The 27,035-nt window shown below is 41.8% G+C and overlaps 2 protein-coding genes across 2 annotated transcripts in view; both read left to right on the forward strand.

Annotated features, from left to right (window-relative positions):
• Nucleotides 1-313: 313 nt before the first annotated feature.
• On the forward strand, nucleotides 314-8,588 carry LOC130518535 (sal-like protein 3). Its single transcript, XM_057021210.1, has 4 exons — nucleotides 314-746; nucleotides 3,248-6,151; nucleotides 6,233-6,579; nucleotides 7,928-8,588. Exons 1-4 carry the CDS (start codon nucleotides 665-667, stop codon nucleotides 8,306-8,308), a joined length of 3,714 nt encoding a protein of 1,237 aa, XP_056877190.1. The 5' UTR covers nucleotides 314-664; the 3' UTR covers nucleotides 8,309-8,588.
• A 2,183-nt stretch (nucleotides 8,589-10,771) lies between these two features.
• The window catches only part of atp9b (ATPase phospholipid transporting 9B), a 43,683-nt gene continuing 27,419 nt past the window's right edge, over nucleotides 10,772-27,035 (forward strand). Inside the window, exons 1-11 of the mRNA XM_057021256.1 lie at nucleotides 10,772-10,899; nucleotides 12,474-12,647; nucleotides 15,757-15,907; nucleotides 19,954-20,067; nucleotides 20,318-20,426; nucleotides 20,916-20,974; nucleotides 21,935-21,986; nucleotides 23,277-23,371; nucleotides 23,584-23,664; nucleotides 24,820-24,895; nucleotides 26,212-26,288. Coding sequence (XP_056877236.1) covers nucleotides 10,820-10,899; nucleotides 12,474-12,647; nucleotides 15,757-15,907; nucleotides 19,954-20,067; nucleotides 20,318-20,426; nucleotides 20,916-20,974; nucleotides 21,935-21,986; nucleotides 23,277-23,371; nucleotides 23,584-23,664; nucleotides 24,820-24,895; nucleotides 26,212-26,288 — 1,068 coding nt within the window. The 5' untranslated portion in view covers nucleotides 10,772-10,819. The remainder of the gene's footprint in view (nucleotides 10,900-12,473; nucleotides 12,648-15,756; nucleotides 15,908-19,953; nucleotides 20,068-20,317; nucleotides 20,427-20,915; nucleotides 20,975-21,934; nucleotides 21,987-23,276; nucleotides 23,372-23,583; nucleotides 23,665-24,819; nucleotides 24,896-26,211; nucleotides 26,289-27,035) is intronic.

The following is a 27,035-nucleotide window of genomic DNA, read 5'->3' on the forward strand; positions in this document are numbered from 1 at the left end:
TGGATGTTTATTCTCCAGTAGATGTTCACAACATCAAATGGTGCTTTTTCTTTAGTTTAGGTGACAAAGTGATTGATTGAAATTACAGACGAACAATTGGAGAGTTAGATTTCAGAGCAGAGTTAAGACGGATTTATTCCTCAAAAGACCATTTATTTTCACACATGTTGCTAAATTGGGGAATATTGTAACAAGTGAAGCAAGAGGTGCAATAACTCCACAGAGGGACTCTGAATAATGAAAACTAGAGTCTCATCTCCGACCGCTGTGACCTCATGATTGGGCCAGATTGACCCAAGACCCAAGAACAGGAGTTCAGTCCGGACACGAGTGAGCCGCTCACGTTTGTGCGCGTACACGCAGCAGCACACCGGACGTCGAACGAAGCAGCTGTGATTAAACCACCGTCCCTCATTTCCAAATGTAGCAGGAGTCGACTGGCCCGTGGCCAATCACCCTCCGAAGGGCAGCAAGAGTGGTGGAGGCATTATCTTCACCCCATCGCAATTATCCTGACATGCGCGCACATTTGCACACGGACAGCAGCAGTTAAACACTCGCTTATTTCAGACTGTGGATCACATGTCCTGGCGCTTGAGAGTCCCTCTTTCTACACGCACATCGGTCGGCGCAGGGCAGGAAGGAGACGCGCTCTAAGATCATCATGTCCCGACGCAAGCAAGCCAAACCGCAGCACCTGAGGACGGACGGAGGCGCGCCGGGCAGCGGGGCTCCGCGGGGCGGCGGTAGGAGAGCGAAACTTATTTTACCGGACGGATTTGTTCTCAAAGCACCAGGAACCATCAGTTCTCTGCAAACAACAACGACAACGATAATAATAATAATAATAATAATATAATAATAATAATAATAATAATAATAATACATCGGTAAATTTGTGGGTAGGTTTCCGACGTCCTTTTGTTTATTCACTTTTAAATATATACTTAGTATATACTTATATACTTTTATGTCGAATCAAATTGTAATATAGAGTATTTAAAGTTGCGGATCTGCTGGTGTATTATTAGTTACTTTTCATGAGAATCCCTGACGAGGGAAACTTTTTTAGGTTATAAAAAATGTCCTTAAGTGCTGTTTTATTAGACGACGTAAATGTACATGACATATCTGGTCATCAGCTAAAATTTTGATTTCAGTTATGTGAACTTTAATGGGATTTAAACCATAGAAAATAACAAAAATGTCAAGGTGTTTTTCAATAAAAATTTAAATATCTTTAGCATTCACGACTTTATTTTATTTTGCTTAATTAAAATTTGATATATTGCATGCAGGGATGGGGGAGAGGGGCTAACTAGTTTCTATCTTATTTGTAACTTCTCACTTCATCATTACTTCATCATATTGCCAGCTTAGACTATCTTTCTAAGCATTTTAATATTTAGTGATATCATTTTCTTCATAAGTTTAATTTTCTTTACTTTTATTCTTTGTGGAAAACATTGAATTCTATTGGAAGGTTTTAATCGCCATTGACCACGAAACACTATATGACTCAAATTTACATATTACACAATATCTTCAAAATTATTAAATACGTTTTTATGAACATTATTTCCGTTTTGAAAAATATGAATATCAAAGGTTTGGGTGAATATCCCATTATGTATTTGGATTAATACAATTAGTCTGCCTGTTAAGTGCATTGTTATAAAAAGTAAATACAATCAAATTTTTTCAAATCAAAATAATCACATCAAATAATTTACAGAAATTTACAGAATTTTTTTACACCCAATTACATAATTTTAGACTGACATGCATTTATATTTTATGAAAAGCTGAGCCGAATGAGACCCTCTGCCAGACTGATAGGTGTGTGTGTGTGTGTGTGTGTGTGTGTGTGTGTGTGTGTGTGTCTGTGTGCGCTGGGGGGCTCCACCTCTCTGAGAGAGCCTTTGATTGAGCCTGCTGACTTAACCTTTCTCAGTCTATCACAATTAGTACATGTGATCCATTGAGCAACGAGGTCCTGATGCTGTTGTCTGTCGTCTGATGTCTGTCGTCTGATGTCTGTCGTCTGTTGTCTGTCGTCTGATGTCTGTGTCTGTCGTCTGATGTCTGTTGTCTGTCGTCTGTTGTCTGTCATCTGATGTCTGTCGTCTGTTGTCTGTCATCTGATGTCTGTTGTCTGTCGTCTGATGTCTGTCGTCTGTTGTCTGTCATCTGATGTCTGTTGTCTGTCGTCTGATGTCTGATGTCTGTCGTCTGTTGTCTGTCATCTGATGTCTGTTGTCTGTCATCTGATGTCTGTCGTCTGTTGTCTGTTGTCTGTCATCTGATGTCTGTTGTCTGTCGTCTGATGTCTATCTTCTGTTGTCTGTCGTCTGTTGTCTGTCATCTGATGTCTGTCGTCTGATGTCTGTCGTCTGATGTCTGTTGTCTGTCATCTGATGTCTGTTGTCTGTCATCTGATGTCTGTTGTCTGTCGTCTGATGTCTATCTTCTGTCGTCTGTCGTCTGTTGTCTGTTGTCTGTCATCTGATGTCTGTTGTCTGTCGTCTGATGTCTATCTTCTGTTGTCTGTCGTCTGTTGTCTGTCATCTGATGTCTGTCGTCTGATGTCTGTCGTCTGATGTCTGTTGTCTGTCATCTGATGTCTGTTGTCTGTCATCTGATGTCTGTTGTCTGTCGTCTGATGTCTATCTTCTGTCGTCTGTTGTCTGTCGTCTGTCGTCTGCCTGCAACAAAATGGACGGTGTTAGTGAAAAATAAAGGGGTGTTTGCACCTGTGTTTGCTAAACTTGGCGACTTCTCTGACTCTACTGAGGACTTTTAAATAGGTTTCACTCGCTTGGTTTTGGTAACATGTTTTTTCTGAAATGAAAAAAAAAAGAGAAATCTGTCTTTTTACATCATATGTAATAACAGAAAACTGAGCAGTGTGTTTGCATGTGTATTTGTTTTAAATGCACAAAACTTCTCTGAGTTTAATTTCAGCACATTGGGACTTAGATGGGTTAAAATAGGTTATATAAATAGATGAGTGATTTTATAATTACAAATTGATGCAAATTTCTAAATTTACTGTGATTAGAAACAGAAGTGCGCAATATAAGTGTGTTTTTTATTTTAAAGAAAACACATAGCTGTTGATAGAAGAAAGTGTAAGTGCTGTATTTCAAGAGTTTCAATGGAAGCATTTAGCAGATTATTAACTTATTTTTCTAGACTAATACTGTAGTTTTTGATCTTAATATGGCTTTCGTTTTCATGCTTTCAGGAGTCATGGAGAGTATGAAGACCGATGTGCCCAACAGAAGCTGCCACAGCAGTGAGGAAACACACATCTGTGACAAATGCTGTGCAGATTTTTTTACTTTGACTGAACTTAGTGAACATCACAAAGTCTGCACTGAGGATCCTTTAGTGCTGATTGTAAAGGAAAATGAAAGGATGCCAGTTCAGCAGAAATCTTCCACAAGATCCTCTCCAGTTCCTAGCATTGAGTCCAGTGACTTGTCTTCAGCAGAGTCCACAGATGCTAGCTTTGAGCTAAGTCACACAGTTGTGAGCAATGGCAGTGTTGATAATTTAGAGGAAGGCCCTGACCTGGAGGAAGTTGCGGTACTTGATCGATGCCCACGGGACAAACAAGCCCTAAACTGCAGCCCTCGGCCTCCTGATACGGCTGAGTCATCTTCCCTTCTAATGTCTCCTGCTAGCACTTACAGCATGCCCACTACAAACGTGACACTAGAAATCCTTCACAGTACCAGAGTGGCTGTTGCCCAGTTTTCCCAGGGGCTCTACAGCTGTGGCAGTGGAGGAAAAGTGGCTTCAGTGGCTATCCCAGTGATCCTGGAGCACCTGCTGACTCTGCAGCAGCAACAGATCCACCAGCTTCAGCTTATTGAGCAGATATGTAGCCAGGTAACCTCCATGAACAAAAATGTACCTCAGGTTGGGTTAAAGCCAGTCTACAGCTCTCTTTCTGTCAGTCCTAACCCTTTCCCTTCTCAAGAACTCCTCACCCCTTCAGTTTTACCACAAACAGGAACACTCTGCTCAACTATCGATAAGCAAGCTGCAGTCTCTCTGTCCTCTGTGCCAGAGCAGTCACAAAGCCCCCCTGTACAAATTATGAGTGGGAAGCACACTTTTAGAGACGTAACTGGTACCTCATTTTCCTCAGAAAATGTTGCCCCATCGCTCACAGACAGCAGTACTTCCAGCAGCAGCAACACATATTCACAGACAAACAACACTGGCTGCATTCTGAGCACCCCCAGCCCACTTTCCTTGGAGCAGAGATCCCTTCTTAGCTCATCTTCCAGCTTGCCATTTCCACCTCAGAGCTCACCAAATCCCCTGGCTAGTATCACTGCCACAGCTAATGCACTCAATCCCCTTGCAGCTCTGCTAAAACACAGGAAAGGGAAACTGCCTAACATTTCCTTATTCAAAGCTAAGCTAAGCCCAGAGGAGCCATTCTTTAAGCATAAATGCAGATTTTGTGCCAAAGTGTTTGGCAGCGACAGTGCTCTTCAAATACACTTGCGCTCCCATACTGGAGAGCGACCCTTCAAATGCAACATCTGCGGCAATCGGTTCTCCACAAAGGGAAATTTAAAGGTGCATTTTCAGAGGCATAAAGACAAGTATCCTCATGTCCAGATGAACCCCTACCCAGTGCCAGAATATCTAGACAATGTGCCAACAAGTTCTGGGATTCCCTATGGAATGTCTATTCCTTCTGAGAAAACAGTTTTCTCTTGGCTAGATAACAAACCTGTTGAACGAACCTTGCCTGCCACTATGGGACTTCCTCTTTCCACCACGATGACCAGTACTGGAGGGTCAAATGACTCTGCAAGTGCAATATCCCCCAATAAATCAGCATACCAGCAGGCTCCTTTGGAATGTGTAGGTTTTTCACTTAATCACAGAGGCAATGAGTCCGTTTCAGTGTCCCTACAGTCTAGCCAGGAGAAAGAGGCATCAGATATAGACAAAACAGAAGGAGCATACTTACAACAAAACTGCTCCCTTAGATCCAACCTAATAACAAAGGCAACTATTAGCTCAATCCCATCTTTGGCCACCACATGTGAACCCTTCACCTCAATGTCCCTTGTCTCCTGCTCTTCAGCTCATTCGGTCACCTCAGATGAAAGTAAACAACTAGCTGATTCTATGCAAACATCTGAAACCTCAAAGCTACAGCAGCTGGTGGAGAAAATTGACAAGAAGGTTACAGACCCTAACCAGTGCAGTCTGTGTAACCGTGTCCTCAGCTGTCAGAGTGCACTAAAAATGCACTACCGCATTCATACCGGTGAGCGGCCCTATAAATGTAAAGTGTGTGGCAGAGCTTTTACCACCAAAGGCAACCTAAAGGCTCACATCGGTATCCACAGAGAGAATCCTCCCGTTCACGTACAACACTCATGTCCAATTTGCCAGAAGAAGTTCACCAATGCCATTGTCCTCCAGCAGCACATACGTATGCACATGATAGGCCAAATTCCAGACTCCACCTATGGGGATGGGTTACAGGAGATGGACATTAATGCCTCAGTTAACGAGAGGAATATTATCAGTCTTGGCAGCAACAGTAATGATACTGATGATATCTCAATGGATGAGGAAGAAGATGAAGAAGAAGAAGGCATGGGGGAAGGTATAAAACCATCCAAACCACTGGTTCCTGGTTGTGGCTGTCCAAATTCTTCCACCAACATTTCAAGCATAACTGCTCTGGAAAACCAAATGAAGATGGTTGACCTGACTGTAGGCCCAAGTAATGCTTCAGGTGTAAAACCACTAACAAATCACTTCAATGACAGTTGCCAACTCAATTCCAAGTGTAATTTATCGGAGAAAAGGGTAGAGAACTGCAGTGAAATCATCCTAAACATGTCAGGATTCTATTCATCACCTTCTTCATCAATGTCTCTTATTCAAAGGAACTCAGAAAATTCTATGATTAGACCACCTGATGCATACAACAGACCAGATTCTAATGAACCTATAGCAGTGTCAGTTAAAAAAGAGCAGTCTGAGTCTACTGCCTCATCAGCAGCAGATGCCATGTCCCAAGATGTCACAGGAATACTGGCCAGGAAGCTCGATGTGAAAGAGAAAGCACTTTTTAACAGAGCATTTCAACAGAGTAGAGAACAAGGTATAATTGATATGATTTAATTTAACTTTGAGCTGTTCTTCCAGTGTATTAGCCACAAAACTCACATTTTATTTTTTTCAGTTACAGCTCAAAACAATCCCAAACTGACCTCAAACTCATCAGCACCAGGCCTCGGCAAAACTGAGGTGAATGGACATATTCAAGGGACGAAGATCTCTGAGGGGAAGGACCCACAATTTGCTGTCCATGTCCCTCCAACTTACACATCAGTCAGCAGTCCAGGGATGACCTTGCTTCTTGGCCCTGCTCATCCTCGTCGGACCCCAAAACATCACAATTGCGATGTTTGTGGCAAGAACTTCTCATCAGCCAGTGCCCTACAGATACATGAGCGCACTCACACTGGAGAGAAACCATTTGTGTGCTCAATCTGTGGCAGAGCATTCACTACAAAAGGCAATCTGAAGGTAGGGCTGTGGAATGGGGTCTTTTTTGATTATTTTATGATAACCTGAGATGGATGGCGTGAGATGGCAGGAGACTTTATCCCACACTAGGGAAATTCTTTTCTTACAGCAGCAAAGAAAGGTTCAGTTGTAATGCATCAATGTACCACCAGTGCAATAAGAACACAGAATTGAAAACATTACATCTAAAACCAAAACTACATAACTCACAAAATTTTCATATGTGCATACATGTGCAATTGCAACAGGGGTGTTTTTAGGTGTGATTATGGCAGGTAAACATTTTAAAGGTAAACATTATAAAATGAGAGTAGTGATTTGAAACCTTTTATATGCATATTATGTCTATAGGGTGCAGGTATAGATAAATGACCTGCAAAAGTGGTCCTTCTTCCACTGTGGGTGTAAAAGGCTGCTCAAGGAACAGCTCAGGCCATTATAGTTTCATAGAGTGGCTGACAGGTGTTGTACACAATGGATATCAGCCTGGGAAACACCCTCCCCTCAATTACCACCTAGGTGGAGTCCAGTAGACAGTTTTAGAGCCGGACTTCCTGGTCAGTCTGTGCTACTTCTCTGTGCTGCCCCTGTCCCAGCAAACCACTGAAGAGAAAATTGCTGAAGCTACTACTGAGTCAAAAAAGTCCTAGACATCTTCCTGCACCCTCTAAAGGACCTCGGCCTCCTCAGCAGGTGGAGGGGGCTTTGGCCCTTTTGTATAGGATCAAGTGTGTCCATGTGGTCCATCCAGTTCAGTTTATTATCGAGGTAATCACCCAGCGATTTGTAATTCTTCACCACTTCTATGAAGAAAATCCTGGACGTTCACTATTGCGATGATGGATGGTTTTGTTCATACCAGCTAACAAAATTGTCGATAACCCTTCCTGCACTAAATTAAATTACTAAATTACTAAATTTATTGACTAAATTACTTGACATTACTTTTCAACATTTTCATTCAGTGTAAATTTTTGTACTCAAAGGCAATAAATAAGATTGTGCTCTTGGCAATTTCATGACTTGCTATTCATACTTCCTAGGAACCAAAAAAGAGTAAAATTTATAGGAAAAATAATAATTAAATGAATGTATAGAATGTTTACAATGTATATATGATCTCACGATATTTAAACAATTGTTTTGTACATCAACCCACCTAACATGATTAAAGGGTTTTCTTTATTTTGAACTGTTTTGTGTGGTAAATATTTTAGCTAGAATCAGTTTATTATTCAAATCTTCAAAATCTGAATGTGTGTATAGTTTAATTGTAAATAAGATATCAATTTTAATTTGCATTTTTATTAAATTTTCTGGCAAATTGATTTCTCATCTTGCATCTTAGGTCCATATGGGAACTCACATGTGGAACAATGCTCCATCAAGGAGGGGCCGGCGGCTATCTGTGGAGAACCCCATGGCCTTGTTAGGTGGAGAATATGTGAAGTTTGGAGAGATGGCTCAGAAGGACCTGGCAGTTCGTGCAATGAAAGTAGATCCAGGATTTTGGAACCGCTATGCAACAACAATCGCCAGTAGCCTAGCCACAAAGAATGAGATCTCAATGTTTCACAGCAGTGGTATCTCTCAGCTGCACACATTAACAGCAGGCGCGGAAATAATGACCAACACAGGAGGTCCAATAAACAAGACAAGCACCGACTTGGGAAATAATGGGCATTTTTCTTTGTTGATTGAAGACAGCAAAGAAATTGAAATAAATTAAAAACATGTATTATATGTAGCTTTATTTATTGTTGCTATTTGTGATGATATATTTTCTCTATATATTAAATCACTTTCATTTATAGCAGACAATCCCTACAGTGTTGAAAGGTATGGTAGTCAAAGTAACTATGTATGTAACTATGTATGTACATAACAACGATAATACAATTATTATTATTGTTGTTGTTGTTGCTGTTGTTATTATTAACCACTGGCAAAATGTTTTGAAATGTCAACAAGTTTATGACGAGCCATTGTAGAACATTGTAGGCCTAACCCTAACCCTAGCCCAAACTAACCTTAACCCTACCGAGAAGCCTAACCCTAGCCCAAACAACCTTAACCTAACTGAAGAACCAACCAAACTAACCTTAATACCACCCTTACTGAAGAAGCCTAAGCCTAGCCCAACCAAATAACCTTAACCCTTACTGAAGAGCCTAACCTTAACCCTTACTGAAGAAGCCTAACCTAACCCTTACTGAAGAAGCCTAACCTAACCCAAACTAACTTTAACCCTTACCGAAGAAGCCTAACCCTAACCCAAACCCTAACCCAAACTAACCTTAACCCTTACTGAAGAAGCCTAACCCTAACCCTAGCCCCGGGGTGGCCAACCAGTCAGAGCCTAAGAGCCACATTTTTTACTGTGTTACCACAACGAGCCACATCACACACATGGGCACACATGAACATCACCTCATCCCTTCCTCACACCTCTGCTCAGCCAGATTTATTGTAAATGTCACACACCAACATGATAATGACAGAATTTGACTTCCACAGACCACGGGCCAGTCATTCTCAACAATGAACATTGTGTGCACTGTCTCACACAAACTCTCAATTCAACTAAGTCCAGAAACAAAAATATAATAATTAAAATATCTTTTCTCTTACTGTGCATGTTGCTTAGTGGGACTTCTGGCATTCCTTGCTTTGAACAATCCTCTTCACATCTGGCTTGGATTCAGTTCTTTCACACGGGTGTCAGTCAGAACAGATCGATGCTTTGGTTTCACGTGTTTTAGGATAGAAAACACAGACTCGAGACGTGTGTTGACCCAAATATTGACAGGATCTTAAGCGCAGCCCGTTTTGACATTGGGGTATTTTTCCATTGGCACACTTTTCCAGAACTCAGTGGCCCCTTCCCTTAAAGCAGGTTTCAGTTGGTCCTCCTCACAAAGGTCGATCATCTCCACCTCAGCTGCAGCCTCATCTGTGACCAGCGGGGCTTTAAAACAGTGCGGGGCATTAAAACAGTGCGGGGCATTTAAAAGGGGCAACGAGGAATGCAATCTGTGGCCTTTTCAGTTGTAGATCACGGAACCGAGTCACGAAGCTTTCGTGCATTTTTTCCTGCCATTTTGAAGGCGAACTTGACACTAATTGCTTACTCAAAAGATCTTGTCCCTACTGAGAAACTTTGCGGTACATAACGCGTTAGATGTAACGAACACGCGCGTTTGGCGAAGGTACCGTATTCAAGGTACCGAACTCAAGCGAAGCGAACACGCACATTAAAAAAACCCAAACCCAAACTTCGATATGAACGTTAGAGCCGCGGGTTGTCCAGGCCTGCCCTAGCCCAAACTAACCTTAACCCTAACCCAAACTAACTTTAACCCTAACCCTTACTGAAGAAGCCTAACCCTAACCCAAACTAACCTTAACCCTAAGCCTTACTGAAGAAGCCTAACCCTAACCCAAACTAACCTTAACCCTAACCCTTACTGAAGAAGCCTAACCCTAACCCAAACTAACCTTAACCCTAAGCCTTACTGAAGAAGCCTAACCCTAACCCAAACTAACCTTAACCCTAACCCTTAATGAAGAAGCCTAACCCTAACCCAAACTAACCTTAACCCTTACTGAAGAAGCCTAACTCTAAAATTAACTAGTCTTAACCCTAACACTATCCCTAACCCTTACTGAAGAAGCCTAATGCTAACCCTAACCCAAACTAACCTTAACCCTAACCCTTACTGAAGAAGCCTAACCCTAACCCTTACTGAAGAAGCTTAATGCTAACCCTAACCCTTACTGAAGAAACTTAATGCTATCCCTAACCCAAACTAACCTTAACCCTAACCCTTACTGAAGAAGCCTAACTCTAAAACTAACTAGTCTTAACCCTAACCCTAACACTATCCCTAACCCTTACTGAAGAAGCGTAATGCTAACCTTAACCCAACACTAACCCTTAGGCGACATGTCCTCAACAAAACCCGTAGTCCATCCCACGTAGAGACCTTACTTTGGATAACTATGACCTGGATGAATGAGACGCTACACAGAGATTTTGAATGGTTTTTACAAGAAGTTAATATGGATGAAAATAAATATAAAATATATATCGCGCGCTAACCTTTTACCTTGCAATTTTCAGCTTCGGTCTTTTTTATTAATCTAGAAAAGTGTTATTTTTCCGACATTTCAGCGCGTCACCTGAACCGCACACCTTTCTTTACTGTGACGTCATCCTGCGCGGTCCTGCCCAGCCAAGATGGCTGACAGCATCCCGTTGAACGCTTTACTGAAGAACTCCAAGAGAATTCCGCATTATTACTCAGCCAGACTTTCAAGGTACGGCAGGACCGGTGTCGGTGGTCTTTGGTAGTATGCCGGAGGAATAGACGTTGTTCCAAATAGTCATGTTACATGCCTCTGTAGTTCTATATCTGTGTGTTGTTCCTTACTGTTAGCTTGTCTTGTTAGCACTGCTGTTGGCAGTTTGGTGATTGACTTTAGCACTTCTCCACACTTGCTTATTCGTACTATTTCTGAATCTAATAATGGTTGACTTTTCTTTAATTAGTGAAATAGTTTGTGTAACGTTGTGAACTGGTTATAACGTCACATGCTGACCATTGCTCGGCCCCTCTGACAGACATTTCATTAACCCGCAATATTCATGTTCATAACGGATGAACTAAGTTGTTCATCGCTAACAAAGATGATGATTTTCAGGGTTTCAAGTGGAAAATAAGTTCAGTATTTGCAAGAGGGACACCTAGACAGAGCAGCACGATTTTAGTGTTACCAAAGTTAACATCTATGTGGTATCCTTCAGATATAAAAGCCTCAACAATTTTAAATGAGCAGACTCATATAAAGGTGGATAATTAATAACGAGCATCTCATGCTGGATTCTCTTATCCATCCTATTTGGGCCCTGTAGGGAACTCCCTTGGCCACAGATAGACCAGTCATAAAGGATTTAAGCCATATTTGCTCCTCCAAACGGAGTCCAAAGCCATCCCAGGCTTACAGTTCATTTAGGAAGTAATCAGATAATAAAGAAAATAAAGTCCCTAACAAATAAAGAAGGTCTTGCAAAGAGTAATTTGAGATTTACAGAGTCGACAACAAGGTTCAAAATATGTTAATGAGTCATGTGGAGTGAAAACTAAAAACTACAATGAAAATCCATTTTTCTGACTACTATACTGTTTTGCACAATATTACCAATTTTACTACTTTTGTATTTCATTTAAAGTTAGTCATAATTTGAAAACCTTTTACACGAATGTCTGCTTATATTACTAAACAATTGTAGATTTATATCATTTTATTCAGACTTAAATTCTTTGTGTGTGTGTGTTTTTGTGTGTTTTATTTTATATTATGACAATGGATTTCTGTTTGAGCTCAGTAATTTGCTAGTCTAGAAAAAGCAGGCAGAATGTTTTAGGTAAAACTAGGTGAACCTTAGAAACGAACCCTAACTAACCTTAAAGGTTTGCCTTCCCAGAGCGATCTTGCTAACGTCCGAAGTGAACTCGTGAAAGCTTCCTTGCTCAGAAAGACTTCCTTGTTTTGGGTTTCTTCATGAAGCAGAAAGCACTTTTCTCTTGAGACTTGTTGGGATTTCTTTACAGAGTGAAAAGAACAGTCACTTTAAAGTATTAAAGAAGTGAAACAGGGATTCTAACCAGTAGTTTACTGGTTTAACCAACCGTTTTCTCAATACAAAAGGTAAACCACCTGCTATTGGAATTTGGAGCATTGTAGTTTTTTTGTAATTCATTCATGTAGAATTCAGGATAAATGTATTTTAATGTTGTGAAGGGAATCATATTGTTGTAGTTTTATTGGAATGTCATAATGAGTCAATATAGCTTTCATTTATTTTTGTGGACTCCCTTTTTACCTGACAGATTGTCCTTAGAGGACGAGTGCTCGAGCCTGGACGAGATGCCGCTCATGATGTCAGAGGAAGGTTTTGAGAACGATGAGAGTGACTATCAGACGCTACCTCGGGCTCGGGTCCATCGGAGGCAGAGGAGCCTCGGCTGCTTCCTAACGGGAGGCTGGAAAATGTTCTGGAGCAGGTTTGTGATTTCCATTAGTGCAGGCTTTTACCTGTCTTAAAAGATCTTCCCTACATTTATTTCAGTTCAGTCATACATTTACATTTTTGGGTGTTGCACTTTGTCAACGTTTGTTTTTTGTCTCTGATATATTTTTCCAAAATAATGTTCCTATAATGAATGCTGATGTTGAACCTGCATCCTGACAGGCTAATTTTCTCATTACTGGTAATAATAGAACAGATCTTCAATTCCTAATTGAATTTATTGGGCCCATGTAGCAAAGTTCATATTATTGCTGCTCTATGTGTTGGTGATTTCTATTTTAACACGTGGTGCAGTGTCATGGTGGCTTGCACTGTTGCCCCACATGATTGCCTTTCCGTGTTGAGTTAGTATGTTCTCTCCATGTCTGAGTGGGCTTCTCTGAGGTTCTCCGGTTTCACTAAACATCCGATAGATTTCAGGGTGGGTTAGGCTCGGAGGTCTTTAATCTAGACGTACAGTTTGGTCATTTATTTGAAGGAAACGAAAAAAGGTCAAAATGTCAGATAGGTCCAGGTCGAGGCATCTTTGGATGCTCGCCACCATTTTCTTCCACATTGATGCCAAGTGGCTTCACACATTTCCTGGTGCAAGGGTTAGGGTTAGGGTTAGAGGGTTAGGGTTGGTTAGGGTTAGGGTTGGTTAGGGTTACAGGGTTAGGGTTGGGGTTGGTTAGGGTTGGGTTAGGGTCAGGGTTAGGGTTAGGGTTGGGTTAGGGTTAGGGTTGGTCAAGCAGCTCAGCCTTCAAGGCTTGTGGCATCCATCTTCTTCTGAATCGCAGTCCAGAGGTTTTAAAGGGGTTCAGGTCTGGTGATTGGGCGGCCCAGTACAAGTTCCTGTTCTGGTCGGCTTTTATCCACACCTTCAGTGGCCCAGCTGTGCGCCAGGTCCGATCGGCCTCAGGCCCGATCGGCCCAAGTCACGGCTGAGCCGCTGGAGTTCTTGTGCCAGAAATGGCCAAAACCAACCACAGCAACGTGAAAGACTGAACACACCCCAAGTTAAAACATTAGTCGTTTGTATTTGGGACATGTATTATGACCACTTTTCCATTTTCTTCAAATAAATTGTAATAAATTAGTGTTTTATTTGGAATTTAGGAGTATTGTTCTCAGGAGCTTCTAGAATAAAACAAGTGTTCATTTTGCTTCATCACATACCAATAAATAGCTAAATGAGAGAAACAGATCATTTATGCAGTGCCAGAAATTGTCAATGTCTGGACATTGTATAAGTTAATGTATAGGAGCAGGAAGCACTGGGCATTGTATAAGTTAATGTATAGGAGCAGGAAGCACTGGGCATTGTATAAGTTAATGTATAGGAGCAGGAAGCACTGGGCATTGTATAAGTTAATGTATAGGAGCAGGAAGCACTGGGCATTGTATAAGTGAATGTATAGAAGCAGGAAGCACTGGGCATTGTATAAGTGAATGTATAGGAGCAGGAAGCACTGGGCATTGTAGAAGCGAATGTATAGGAGCAGGAAGCACTGGGCATTGTAGAAGCGAATGTATAGGAGCAGGAAGCACGACCCTGATCACGGCTTGAAAGTCCTCAGGACAGCAGTCATAGTTGGGAAGTGCAGCCAGGACGCGGGGGTGTTTTTAGTGGGGGACCTGGATGCGCACCATTAGTGCAAAAAGAGATTTTCAGGTCAACACAATGTCATCCTTTATCTGACTAATGATTAATTCTACAGATTTGTCCCCTAAAGTATTACCGTTCTGAGCAATCATTGTGAATCGTTCTAGTGTGATGAACATTTCCTGAGTATCAAAAGGACTTTTTGTGTTAGTGGAGCTGCATATTGATCCCACCTTCCCGTGTCCCCATTAATGAACAAATCGGATTCTTCACAGCTGACCAGTTTAAAGCTTTCCAGTAATTTTCTGTTTGCTCTGTGCAGGATTATAAAACCCTTTCACACTCAACGAGCCCTGATTGTTCAAATGCCATATTATTTGAATAGCATTCATTTGCTCAAATAATCACTGTTTTGAAATCAAACTGAAAGGCAGGCAAGAGCACTGCCAACACAAATAAATCCTTTTTTTTTTCCCATCTAAAGTTGATTTATTTTATGCTACCTTGCTTAAAAAGAGAAAAAGCCAAGTTGAGCAGCATGACGGCATACAGGGACGGTCTCCCCTCAGGTGCCAGTTTGGGTCACCCTCTTATCAAGCTGATTCCATTGTCATTTAGCCCGGCACTGCTATTGCTATTCTGTTTGCATTTGGTATCAGACATGCTCGTTAAGCCAAATGTAGCCATTAGTAGTTAGATAGAAACTCAAATATTGTTTTGAAACACTAACTTTTACAAAAACCTCTCCTCTGGTCTTTTACCTTCGACGATATCACAGTACAACTTCCATGCTAACGTTTTCAGATCCATCAAAATGCCAAAAGCAAGGACTTTATTGTAATAAAAATAAAATAGATAAAAATAAAAATCATTACACCTGGAAAAACGGACAAAAATCTACTCGATTCTGTGGCTTATACACATGCACATCTCTGGAAATGAACAGGATGACTTGAATTCCACATTCCAAAGTAATATTCAAGATTCAAGATGTACTTTATTCATCCCCGTAGGGAAGTTGAATTGTAGTAGCAGCCTAACGTGGATTAATATAACTGTAGTCTAGGTTTTGTATTAACAAAGTATAGAAACAGAATAAATCAATACAAATAAGATTAGAACGTTATAAGCATATATACAGCATATATTATAAGCATATATATATACATATTATTATATATGCATATGGACATACATATACTTTCTGTTTATCTAATTAGACCTCAAAATTAGCCTTTGCTTGCAGCTGCATAAATGAACAAGAGGTTTGAAATCTCACATGAGGTTTCAGTCAGTTATGACTTGTTTATATTTGGTTGTTAGTCTGGTTGAACTCATTTACCACGTTGGTCTGGTTGAACTCATTTACCACCCTACTGTGATCTGTTACTGTCTTACTTATATTAGTTTTGAGATGAAATTGCTAAGTCAACGGGTTACTTTGCTGTTCTTGTGATGTGAGTTGTGAAGTCATTCATTGACAGTGTTTCTCTCGTAGCTGCTGTGACTGCCTCGTCCACATCTGCCGGAGGAAGAAGGAGCTAAAGGCAAGAACGGTGTGGCTTGGCTGCCCAGAGAAATGTGAGGAGAAATACCCCAAAAATGCCATCAAGAACCAGAAATATAACACCTTCACCTTTGTGCCTGGGGTGAGCTAGATTTCTGTGATTTCCTCTGATCTTCATTTGAAATACACAAGCTATGATTCGAATTTCTCCCTGTCACTCATTTTCTCAGTCCATAAAATGTGGTAGAAATAATCTAGTAGTGCAATAACAGAATAGATTATCCAAATACATATTTATTTCAGTAATTCAATTAATGACGTGACATTTGTATATTATGTTGATTCATTGCACACCCACCTGGGTTCCCACCTGCCCAGGGACTACGGTTGAAATGTAGTTGCTGCAGTGCACTAGGGTTAGGGTTGGTTAGGGTTAGGGCTAGGGTTAGGGTTAGGGTTGCACAAGGAGTTAGGGTTTGTTAGGGTTAGGGTTGCACAAGGGGTTAGGGTTTGTTAGGGCTAGGGTTAGGGTTGCACAAGGGTTGGTTAGGGTTAGGGTTGGTTAGGGCTAAGGTTAGGGTTAGGGTTGCACAAGGGGTTAGGGTTGGTTAGGGTTAGGGTTGCACAAGGGGTTAGGGTTTGTTAGGGCTAGGGTTAGGGTTAGGGTTGGTTAGGGCTAAGGTTAGGGTTAGGGTTGCACAAGGGGTTAGGGTTTGTTAGGGTTAGGGTTGCACAAGGGGATAGGTTTAGGGTTAGTTAGGGTTTGGGCGAGGGTTAGGGTTGGGTTTGTTAGGGTTAGGGTGAGGGTTGCACAAGGGTTGGTTAGGGTTAGGGTTGGTTAGGGTTAGGCTTGCACAAGGGGTTAGGTTTAGGGTTGGTTAGGGCTAGGATTAGGGTTGCACAAGGGTTGGTTAGGGTTGCACAAGGGGTTAGGGTTGGTTAGGGTTAGGGTTGGTTAGGGTTAGGGTTGCACAAGGGTTGGCTACGGTTAGGGTTAGGCTTGCACAAGGGGTTAGGGTTGGTTAGGGCTAGGGTTAGGGTTAGGGTTGCACAAGGGTTGGTTAGGGTTGCACAAGGGTTTGTTAGGGTTGCACAAGGGGTTAGGGTTGGTTAGGGCTAGGGTTAGGGTTAGGGTTGCACAAGGGTTGGCTACGGTTAGGGTTAGGGTTGCACAAGGGATTAGGGTTTGTTAGGGATAGGGTTAGGGTTGCACAAGGGGTTAGAGATAGGGTTAGGGTTGCACAAGGGGTTAGGGTTGGTTAGGGTTAGGGTTGCACAAGGGGTTAGGGTTGGTTAGGGCTAGGATTAGGGTTGCACAAGGGTTGGTTAGGGTTGCACAAGGGGTTAGGGTTGGTTAGGGCTAGGGTTAGGGTTGCACAAGGGTTGGCTACGGTTAGGGTTAGGCTTGCACAAGGGGTTAGGGTTGGTTAGGGCTAGGATTAGGGTTGCACAAGGGTTGGTTAGGGTTGCACAAGGGTTTGTTAGGGTTGCACAAGGGGTTAGGGTTGGTTAGGGCTAGGGTTAGGGTTAGGGTTGCACAAGGGTTGGCTACGGTTAGGGTTAGGGTTGCACAAGGGGTTAGGGTTGTTAGGGATAGGGTTAGGGTTGCACAAGGGGTTAGGGATAGGGTTAGGGTTGCACAAGGGGTTAGGGTTAGGGTTAGGGTTAGGGTTAGGGTTAGGGTTGCACAAGGGATTAGGGTTTGTTAGGGATAGGGTTAGGGTTGCACAAGGGGTTAGGGATAGGGTTAGGGTTGCACAAGGGGTTAGGGTTTGTTAGGGTTAGGGTTGCACAAGGGGTTAGGGTTTGTTAGGGATAGGGTTAGGGTTGCACAAGGGGTTAGGGTTTGTTAGGGTTAGGGTGAGGGTTGCACAAGGGGTTAGGGTTTGTTAGGGTTAGGGTTAGGGTTGCACAAGGGGTTAGGGTTTGTTAGGGATAGGGTTAGGGTTGCACAAGGGTTGGTTAGGGTTGCACAAGGGTTTGTTAGGGTTGCACAAAGGGTTAGGGTTGGTTAGGGCTAGGGTTAGGGTTGCACAAGGGTTGGCTACGGTTAGGGTTAGGCTTGCACAAGGGGTTAGGGTTGGTTAGGGCTAGGATTAGGGTTGCACAAGGGATTAGGGTTTGTTCGGGATAGGGTTAGGGTTGCACAAGGGGTTAGGGATAGGGTTAGGGTTGCACAAGGGGTTAGGGTTTGTTAGGGTTAGGGTTGCACAAGGGGTTAGGGTTTGTTAGGGATAGGGTTAGGGTTGCACAAAGGGTTAGGGTTTGTTAGGGTTAGGGTTGCACAAGGGGTTAGGTTTAGGGTTGGTTAGGGTTAGGCTTGCACAAGGGGTTAGGGTTGGTGAGGGCTAGGGTTAGGGTTGCACAAGGGTTGGCTAGGGCTAGGGTTGCACAAGGGGTTAGGGTTTGTTAGGGATAGGGTTAGGGTTGCACAAGGGGTTAGGGTTTGTTAGGGTTAGGGTGAGGGTTGCACAAGGGGTTAGGGTTTGTTAGGGTTAGGGTTAGGGTTAGGGTTGCACAAGGGGTTAGGGTTTGTTAGGGATAGGGTTAGGGTTGCACAAGGGGTTCGGGTTTGTTAGGGTTAGGGTTCGGGTTGCACAAGGCAATCATCCCCTGCAGCCAGAGCATGTATGCCCCTAAGGTTCCAGAGTTATTTGGCTCATGTGAGTTCAACCGTATCATTCTTGAGCACGGCGCAGCTGGAAGATGTGTGCTTGAGCACAACACAGTTGGTCCTGCATGTGCATAAAAAGTGAGGTGTACCGTGCACACTCCATCTGTTTCAGTAGGATTCACTCTAAAGAGGAAGATTATTTACTTGGAGTAAGAGTGGGGATACACACAATTGAAGCTGCTTGCAAATTTCCAGTCATTTATAGTTTAAGTGGTGTCATCGGCTGGTGTTGGTGCAGTACGTTTGTTTCATGTCTAACCCTAACCCTAACCCTGTCTAACCCTAACCCTAACCCTGTCTAACCCTAACCCTAACCCTGTCTAACCCTAACCCTAACCCTGTCTAACCCTAACCCTGTCTAACCCTAACCCTGTCTAAGCCTAACCCTAAACCGGTCAGCGCAGCATCTACCAGGAGGTTTTCAAGCACTCTCTGCCAGCATGACGGCCAAGTACCAATACCTTGTTTAAGGACCGTGCTTGATTGGTTAGCACCTGATCTGCAACCCATTGGGAATCTGTGGGGTTGGCCTGCTCTTTAGAGAAGGATGGGAGACAGCAGACCCAGCTACAGAGCTGAAGGCTGCTGTCAGAGCAACCTGGACCTTCTTAACACCTCAGCAAAGCCACAGACTGATCACCTCCATGTCTTAATGCACGCTACAGTTATTCATGCTAAAGGAGGTGTGGTGTACTTTAGTCCTGCCTTACCACATTAAATAGACAAACATTTTTGGTTTGTCTTAATATTCTTATTTTTCTGAGATTTGGAATTTTGGATTTTGACATAACTGTGAATAAAATTAATTGAAGTCTGAATAATGAATCAATATAATGTGAGTTTCATTTAATTTCTGCAATGAATGAATCATTTGAATCATTTATTGAGTTTATTTAGATGCAATAGCACAATGGTCCCTATAGTGTTAACTTACAGAGCCGCCAGACTTATTAAGTACCCGATATTTCCATGATTAAGAGTGCTGCCTACAGCGTAAGCCATAAAATCTTAACTGCTCATTAGATACGTAGATATTCTTATCAACAGTGAACAAAGTGGCTCTGCCTTTCACCCTCTTAATTGAATTATCAAATACACACGAATTGAGTTTAGCAGTGTGCATTTTACCCTGAAGGTCAGGGGGTTCATTAACTTTGAATCCTCCTCTGTTGATTTTTTTTCTTGTGTCTCATGACCCTTGACCAGATGCTACACACTCATTATTGCAAACATTCTTTAAAATCTGGCCTTAGCTGGATAGGATGGAATAGAATAGGAGAGGAACAGCACTTAGCCTGGCTGTGGTTATCAGTCCTGCTTGTCCTGTCCATTTTAGAATATTTAAAGTTTAAATATTCTAAAATGGGTACAGTTAGTTAGTTTAAACTTTAAACTGTACCCGCTGCTGTTGTAACCTGTCACTGGTCCTGACTAGTTCAGTTATCAGTGGAGTATTACTCTGTATTATATACCATCATGTTAACTTCCTCTTGTGACTTCTGCTTCTTTCTCAGGTTCTCTACCAACAGTTCAAGTTCTTCCTCAACCTCTACTTTCTGGTGGTAGCTTGTTCCCAGTTTGTACCATCCCTGAAAATTGGATATTTGTACACATATTGGGCACCTCTGGTAACTCTTTCTGCATTGTTTACCAACTGTATATTAAAAAGAAGTTCAATTTGGAAAAATTGTTTGACTTGACTAATAATTTAAGACACACTTTAAAGTTATATCTGCATAAATTTGGAATTTGATTCTGTAAAATGAATTCAGATCAATTTCTTATAAGCCAATATACTTGGGGCCTGATTGTACCGTGATCATGCTAGGCAATGATAATTATACTGATCTCTTCATACAATTTGTTTTCATTTGTCAGGGCTTTGTGTTAGCTGTAACAATGGTGCGAGAGGCTATCGATGAAGTCCGCCGCTATCAGCGGGACAAGGAGATGAACTCTCAACTCTACAGCAAGCTCACAGTGCGAGGTGACTGAAGTGACTGATGAATATTTATCCAGACTTCTGTAGCTGTTTGCTGATGTGATAATTCCAGGGTATAGTCAATGTCTCCCTGATCCATGCAATTAAAAGATTACGCTCCACTCCATCTACACTTGTAACGAGCCATTCTCACTGTAATTGCTTTCAGTACTTAACACTGTATGAGCTGTTAAATGTGAGGTAAAATCCTTTTAATTCATCCTTTGAATAGTATCTGTGACAATCTCACTTTCACACCCTCCCCATGTTAATGTGACGTATGTACACACAATAAATTTGTGCTTACGAATACCAAAGAAAGCATTGCGAGTAAAGTTGTGGCAGTCACAAATGATCTGGATTCCGCTTTGGTTTTGAGTCACAATCATTTCCAAAGGCACAATTAGTGACTTAAATTTGTCATAACTGCAGAATTTCTACCAGTTGTTTGTGGCTTATGTATTGTATTTATTCATCTTTTGCTTTTTAATTTAGGTAAAGTTCATGTGAAGAGCTCAGACATACAAGTTGGTGATCTGATCATTGTTGACAAGGTAAAGCTTTGCTATTTGCACAAATGTATTAATATGAATTTACAGCAATCGCTTTCTAGTCTCCCCTTTCCTTTAAGATTTGGGATCAGTTTTTATTTGTGGACAACTCCTTTGACATCACATCATGAGTCCCCACAGCCGTTCCATCCATGCCCTCCTTCATACTGTCAAAGGGTTAGGGTTAGTAATGAAGGGATGGACATGGGTTAGGGTTAGTAATGAAGGGTTAGGGTTAGTAATGAAGGGTTAGGGTTAGTAATGAAGGGATGGACATGGGTTAGGGTTAGTAATGAAGGGTTAGGGTTAGTAATGAAGGGATGGACATGGGTTAGGGTTAGTAATGAAGGGTTAGGGTTAGTAATGAAGGGATGGACATGGGTTAGGGTTAGTAATGAAGGGTTAGGGTTAGTAATGAAGGGATGGACATGGGTTAGGGTTAGTAATGAAGGGTTAGTAATGAAGGGATGGACATGGGTTAGGGTTAGTAATGGAGGGATGGACATGGGTTAGGGTTAGTAATGAAGGGTTAGGGTTAGTATGAAGGGTTAGGGTTAGTAATGAAGGTTAGGGTTAGTAATGGAGGGATGGACATGGGTTAGGGTTAGTAATAAAGGGTTAGGGTTAGTAATAAAGGGTTAGGGTTAGTAATAAAGGGATGGACATGGTCAGCAACAATACTTGGTGCTCCAAAGTCTACTTGCATTTTGAAATTGTACCTCTGAATAAAAAAAATCCAAACGACAAAAATAACAGGGGACATTAACTAGTTTATTAGTAAGTGATTATAGTTATTATATTATATATTACATTATAGTTAATATTATAGTTAATATTTCGTCACATCCCTACTGTATGTTGCCTTATCACCGTGTTATTCCATAAGGCACTAATGAAGCTATTGACCCTATCATTGAGGTCATCATTGACGCTGATACGGCCTTTGACTTTTGTTTGTTGTAGAATCAGAGGATTCCAGCAGACATGATATTCCTGAGAACATCAGAGAAAACTGGTGAGCAGGACTGGTTATATATCAGCATGAAGCCTAAAGTACTCAAAATACATTTGCAATGTGATGACATTCACATTATTCTTGTGATGATGTGATGATGCAAGTTTAAATCAATCAATGAGCAGTGTCAGATTAACCTAACCCTAACCCTGACCGGGGCAGACCAAGTACCCTTAATAGGGAAGAATCTGTTTCTGCACTGGAGCTGCTGGACCAACCTAGCAGCAGCCTGAGCTGCACCCCTTTTAGACAACATAGAGTGGCCGTTGCGTTGTGCACCATAGTGCGACTGTTGTGCTCACACTGACCCACTCGCACGTCAGCCCGGAAGTTCCATCCTAGCAGAATGGAAGCGGTTGTCCTTGTGTTACTGTTTTCTGTCATAGTTCTTCCAGGAAGGCTTCAGTGGTGCACTTTAGTCTCTATGTCAAATAACTGCTCTCCTCTGTCACTGTGTCTTACCCTAACCCTGACCCTTAACCCTAACCCCTGACCCTAACCCTTAACCCTGACCCTAACCCTAACTCTAACCCTAACTCTAACCCTAACCCTTAACCCTGACCCTGACCCTAACCCCTGACCCTAACCCTTAACCCTGACCCTAACTCTAACCCTTGACCCTGACCCTAAACCTTAACCCTAACCCTTGACTCTAACCCTTACCTTAACCTTGAGCCTTAACCCTGACCCTTACCTTAACCTTGACCCTTAACCCTTACCCTGACCCTTAACCCTTACCTTAACCTTGACCCTTAACCCTTACCCTGACCCTTGACCCTTACCCTAACCCTGACCCTTTAGTCTCTATGTCCAATAACTGCTCTCCTCTGTCACTGTGTCTTACCCTAACCCTGACCCTTAACCCTAACCCTAACCCTTAGCCCTTAACCCTGACCCTAACCCTTAACCCTTACCTTAACCTTGACCCTTAACCCTTACCCTGACCCTTAACCCTTGCCCTGACCCTTAACCTTGACCCTTAACCCTAATCCTGACCCTTAACCTTGACCCTTAACCCTGACCCTTTAGTCTCTATGTCCAATAACTGTCCCTGTGTCCCATTGTCTCAGATCAGTCCAGGTCACAAGTGCTCCATGTTTATTGTCTCCTGGTCTGAACAGCCACTGATGCTCTACATTGGGCTCAAGGCTGTGGAACACATTACTTTTTGAAATGCCTTTTTAAAAATGTAAAGTATGAAGGAGATATATAGGCCATGTTTTTTACTGTAAATTGAAACAAGAATAAGTATTCCAAAGGAATTGTAATTTTCTAATTTCTGTTTTTTAGGTGCATGTTTTATCAGAACAGATCAGCTGGATGGAGAAACAGATTGGAAACTGAAAATAGCTGTTGGCTGCACACAGCGGCTACCAGCAGTTTCGGTATGGATGCAGTTTTCGATGTTATAGTGTTCTTCACCTCTTGGAATATATCGCGTGGATTTGTGGAGCATGGAGTAATCTTTTAGAGATTGTGGGCTTTAATGGGTTAAATTAAATTCTACAATGATTATTAGAATAAAATTGTCATTCAAATGTGTCATTCTTTCTGCTACATTTTCAATATTAACAACTCCTTTTTGTTTTTGTCTTAGGACCTTTTCTCCATCGCTGCCTATGTGTACGCCCAAAAGCCCCACCTTGATATCCACAGTTTCGAGGGCAACTTCATAAGGGTATAATAATTTGTGGACATACAATAATTACAGGCTGTAAAACTCATCTTACGCATTTCCCCATGAACATAGTTAACGTCCATCACTGTAGTGTCGACAGTTAAGGGATCTGTGTATTTGCAGGAGTCAGGTTTTTGCATCAGTTTATCCCGTCTTTCTTGTTGCTCAGTGATTTGATTTGATTTTTTAGCACAGCCTTGATTGAGAGGGATCTCCAATGGGGGACTTTGTGGCCTGTCTTCACTCCTGGCCACACCAGGCTCAGTGAGGGAGCACACTTCCTCTCTTCCTTCATCCTCTGCAGCCTTCCTTTGCAGAGATTGTGCTTTTAGTCTGGGCAGGATGGGGAAAATGGTTCCCACAGACCTGCAGCAAATGAACGTACCTATTTATGAGGGTTTCTCTTTCTCTTGAAATGGTTTTGGTGTCTTTCTTTCCATGGTTTTACAAGGTCCTCTGCAGTTCTAAACACCAACATTGAATGGCACTGTTAGAGTGGACAAACATTCTGAAACCTGACAATTATTATTTTTTGTGCATGTTTAAGTGAACTGACAGGTTGTGGCTGTTTCAGTATCATGGTTTTCATATCAGACATTTAAGCTAAAACTCAGACTCGTGCCATTTCCAGCTTTTGTTTTCTGTTTTTATTTAAGGGAGGGAGCTAAAAGAGAGGAATGATGAAACACAAGGATCCCCACAGTCTTAGTTATCACTGCAGTCTCATCAGTCTGCTCCCTTTACTGGTTTTGAAAAGAAGCCACATCTCAGCTACATCTAGTGAAAGTGTTGATAATGGAGTGTGGATAATGGATAATGGAGGGGCTGGTGACCCTCTGGGGGTCAGAAGGACGACTGTTGCAGCCGTCACAGCTGTCAGGGCTTGGGAACATTAATGGCACAAGAGTGTCAAGGCATTCTCGCCGGGCAGCGTGTACTCCTAGCTGGGTTACTGGCATTTCTCACGCTTACAGCACTGATATTTATTGTTCAGGTAGTTTATACGTTACTTGTGCTCCTCAATGAAAAATGTATGTGTCACACTCACACACACATATACATATGCTAACACAAAGGTGTATGTATGTACCGTATTCATGTATGTATTCATGTATGTATTCATGCATGTTGTGTTTTGGGTCATCTCCCCTGTAGGAAGACGTGGATCCTCAGGTCCATGAGAGTCTCAGCATTGAAAACACCCTTTGGGCCAGCACTGTTGTTGCATCTGGTGAGTGATTGTCAGGGTTTTGTTTTTACAGACCATAATCTTTACGCCTGTAAATCAACATTAAATCAACATTATTTTCTACCGGAAATTACAAATAAAAATCACTTTTGCAACTATCCTGCCTGTAAAATGGACTCACAATTTCACAGGTGACTAGAATTATGCTGATGCATTCCCATTACTCTTCAGTTAAACTTCATATAGAAAGTGTCAGGACTCGTTAACCCGTTCATTAACTATATCTGCACTAAGCAGCTAAAGTGAAGGAGCCATTCTGCATATTTGATGATATCTGTGACCTTTTTATTGTCCTGAGCTGATTCAACGCTACTGTTATGGCTTTATTTCATCAGCTAACAGTTTCCATTCCAAGTAATCAGACATTCAAGCTACAATGTAAAATTAATAATAAATCCTAATACAACTATGTTCAAGGAAAAAAAATAGAACTTAGTAAGGTTCATATTCATCATTTTAAAGTGGAATGAATTATTCTGATGAATGTTTGATATTTTTGCACAAAAAAGTCTGAAGATTGTCAGTGAAAATTCATTAACATGTTTTATCAAATTAGACGTCAGTGAAACCAGTTGATTCCTGTGATCTCCTTTGCTTACTTTGCTTTTTCCCATTTTATGAAAAGCTGCTTTTATCATTGAAATAGTTAAAGGTCCCTTGAAATGAAAGCCTTTTTTTTCCTGGTCTTGTCATATATAAACTGGCCCCCCCTGAACGTACCAACTCATAGAATGAGCAAAGCAAGCGGGTTCTGGATCATCAGCAGAGCTGTTGGGCCTCAGCTCGTCAGGACAGGACGAGGCCAGACTCTTCTGTGTGAAAACACCCCCCCTTCGCCAAAGAGATCCATACAGAGTAAACATTTGCACAAGGCCACATCCCCACCATCAACCCTGCTCTGCCTCTGTTCTCCTCCTTAGTAGTTGTGGGTAGAAGCTGAAACGGCACGTCCTCCGTGTGGGACTGGCTCTTGGTGGCTGTAATTCTGCACCACAGCCACATTTGGGGAACGAGACCAGAGTTACAGTATTAAGGGACCGTTCAATCCTACATAGAAGCTTCCAAAATCAGCATGTCAATGGGACATTAAAGGGGAATCAGGAGTTGTGTTAAAGCTTTGCTCCTCCAGTAAGGCTATTAAATATTCATTACTGTAATAAGGCCAGTTGTAATAAGGTCCTCCTTATGAATTTGAGTGGCAGTGAGAGCTTTTCATGCAGTTCCTCAAGAATGGAGTGTGTCAGTGATATTGTGAGGGCTGGGATTCACTGAGGTTTCTCTCGCCCTCTCCTTGGCAGGCACAGTAATCGGAGTGGTGATCTACACCGGCAAAGAGACCAGAAGTGTGCTGAACACGTCCTCTGCCAAGAACAAGGTGAACACAATTTTTATATTGCTGCAAAAACAAGCATTTATCTGAAAGCCTTTAGTTGTCAGTGTTCTCTTTAATTAATGACATTTTTCTAAAATCAAATTTGAAAAACCTACATTAACATTTCTGATTGCATGTTTCAATTTTATTGCATATTTTTATTTGCATGTTGCATGTTTTTTTTGTTTTTTTTTTTTTTTTTTTAATGGATGTTTGTAAAAGAGGATGAAATGCCTGACGTTTTGGCCTTATAGTCTTTAACCTTGACTTTTTAGATAAAGTTGGACCTGTCAGTGGTAAAGGTCAACTCTAGTTGATAATTAAGCAAAAGTGACCATAACCAAGGGTTTATATGATTAATCTTTGATTTAGTCACTCAGCACGCCTGTGGTGTGTTGTGCACCTGACATTTAGAAGTAAAAGGAATTATTTCATTGTTTCTGAAAATCTTCTAATCCACTTAACATGTTCTCATTTGTGTCTGTGTTATTACATAGATAAATCAGTGCCATCTATTTAGTTTGCATCCTTTTGTAGGTGTTTCCTTTAAATAAAAAACTAAATACATGCAAAGATTAGCATGGAGCAAAGACAGATTTCTGGAACGCTCTCTAGTAAGACATTAGGGCAGGGGTGGGCAAATCCAGTCCTCGAGGGCCGTATCCAAGCCATACTTTCTGTCCTACAGGTAAACACGTTCACCTGGGGTTTCATTTACCTTGGTGAAAGCATTTCCTGCCTGGTAGGATG

This window comes from Takifugu flavidus, chromosome 21 (genome assembly GCF_003711565.1).
Source record: "Takifugu flavidus isolate HTHZ2018 chromosome 21, ASM371156v2, whole genome shotgun sequence".
Classification (NCBI taxonomy): Eukaryota; Metazoa; Chordata; class Actinopteri; order Tetraodontiformes; family Tetraodontidae; genus Takifugu; species Takifugu flavidus.

Bases quoted from the DNA above. Each gene is read 5' to 3' on its own strand.
- LOC130518535 (XM_057021210.1), top strand. From the start codon at position 665: ATGTCCCGACGCAAGCAAGCCAAACCGCAGCACCTGAGGACGGACGGA. The intron at 747-3,247 runs GTAGGAGAGCGA...TCATGCTTTCAG, and splicing joins CGGGGCTCCGCGGGGCGGCG to GAGTCATGGAGAGTATGAAG. The intron at 6,152-6,232 runs GTATAATTGATA...TATTTTTTTCAG, and splicing joins TCAACAGAGTAGAGAACAAG to TTACAGCTCAAAACAATCCC.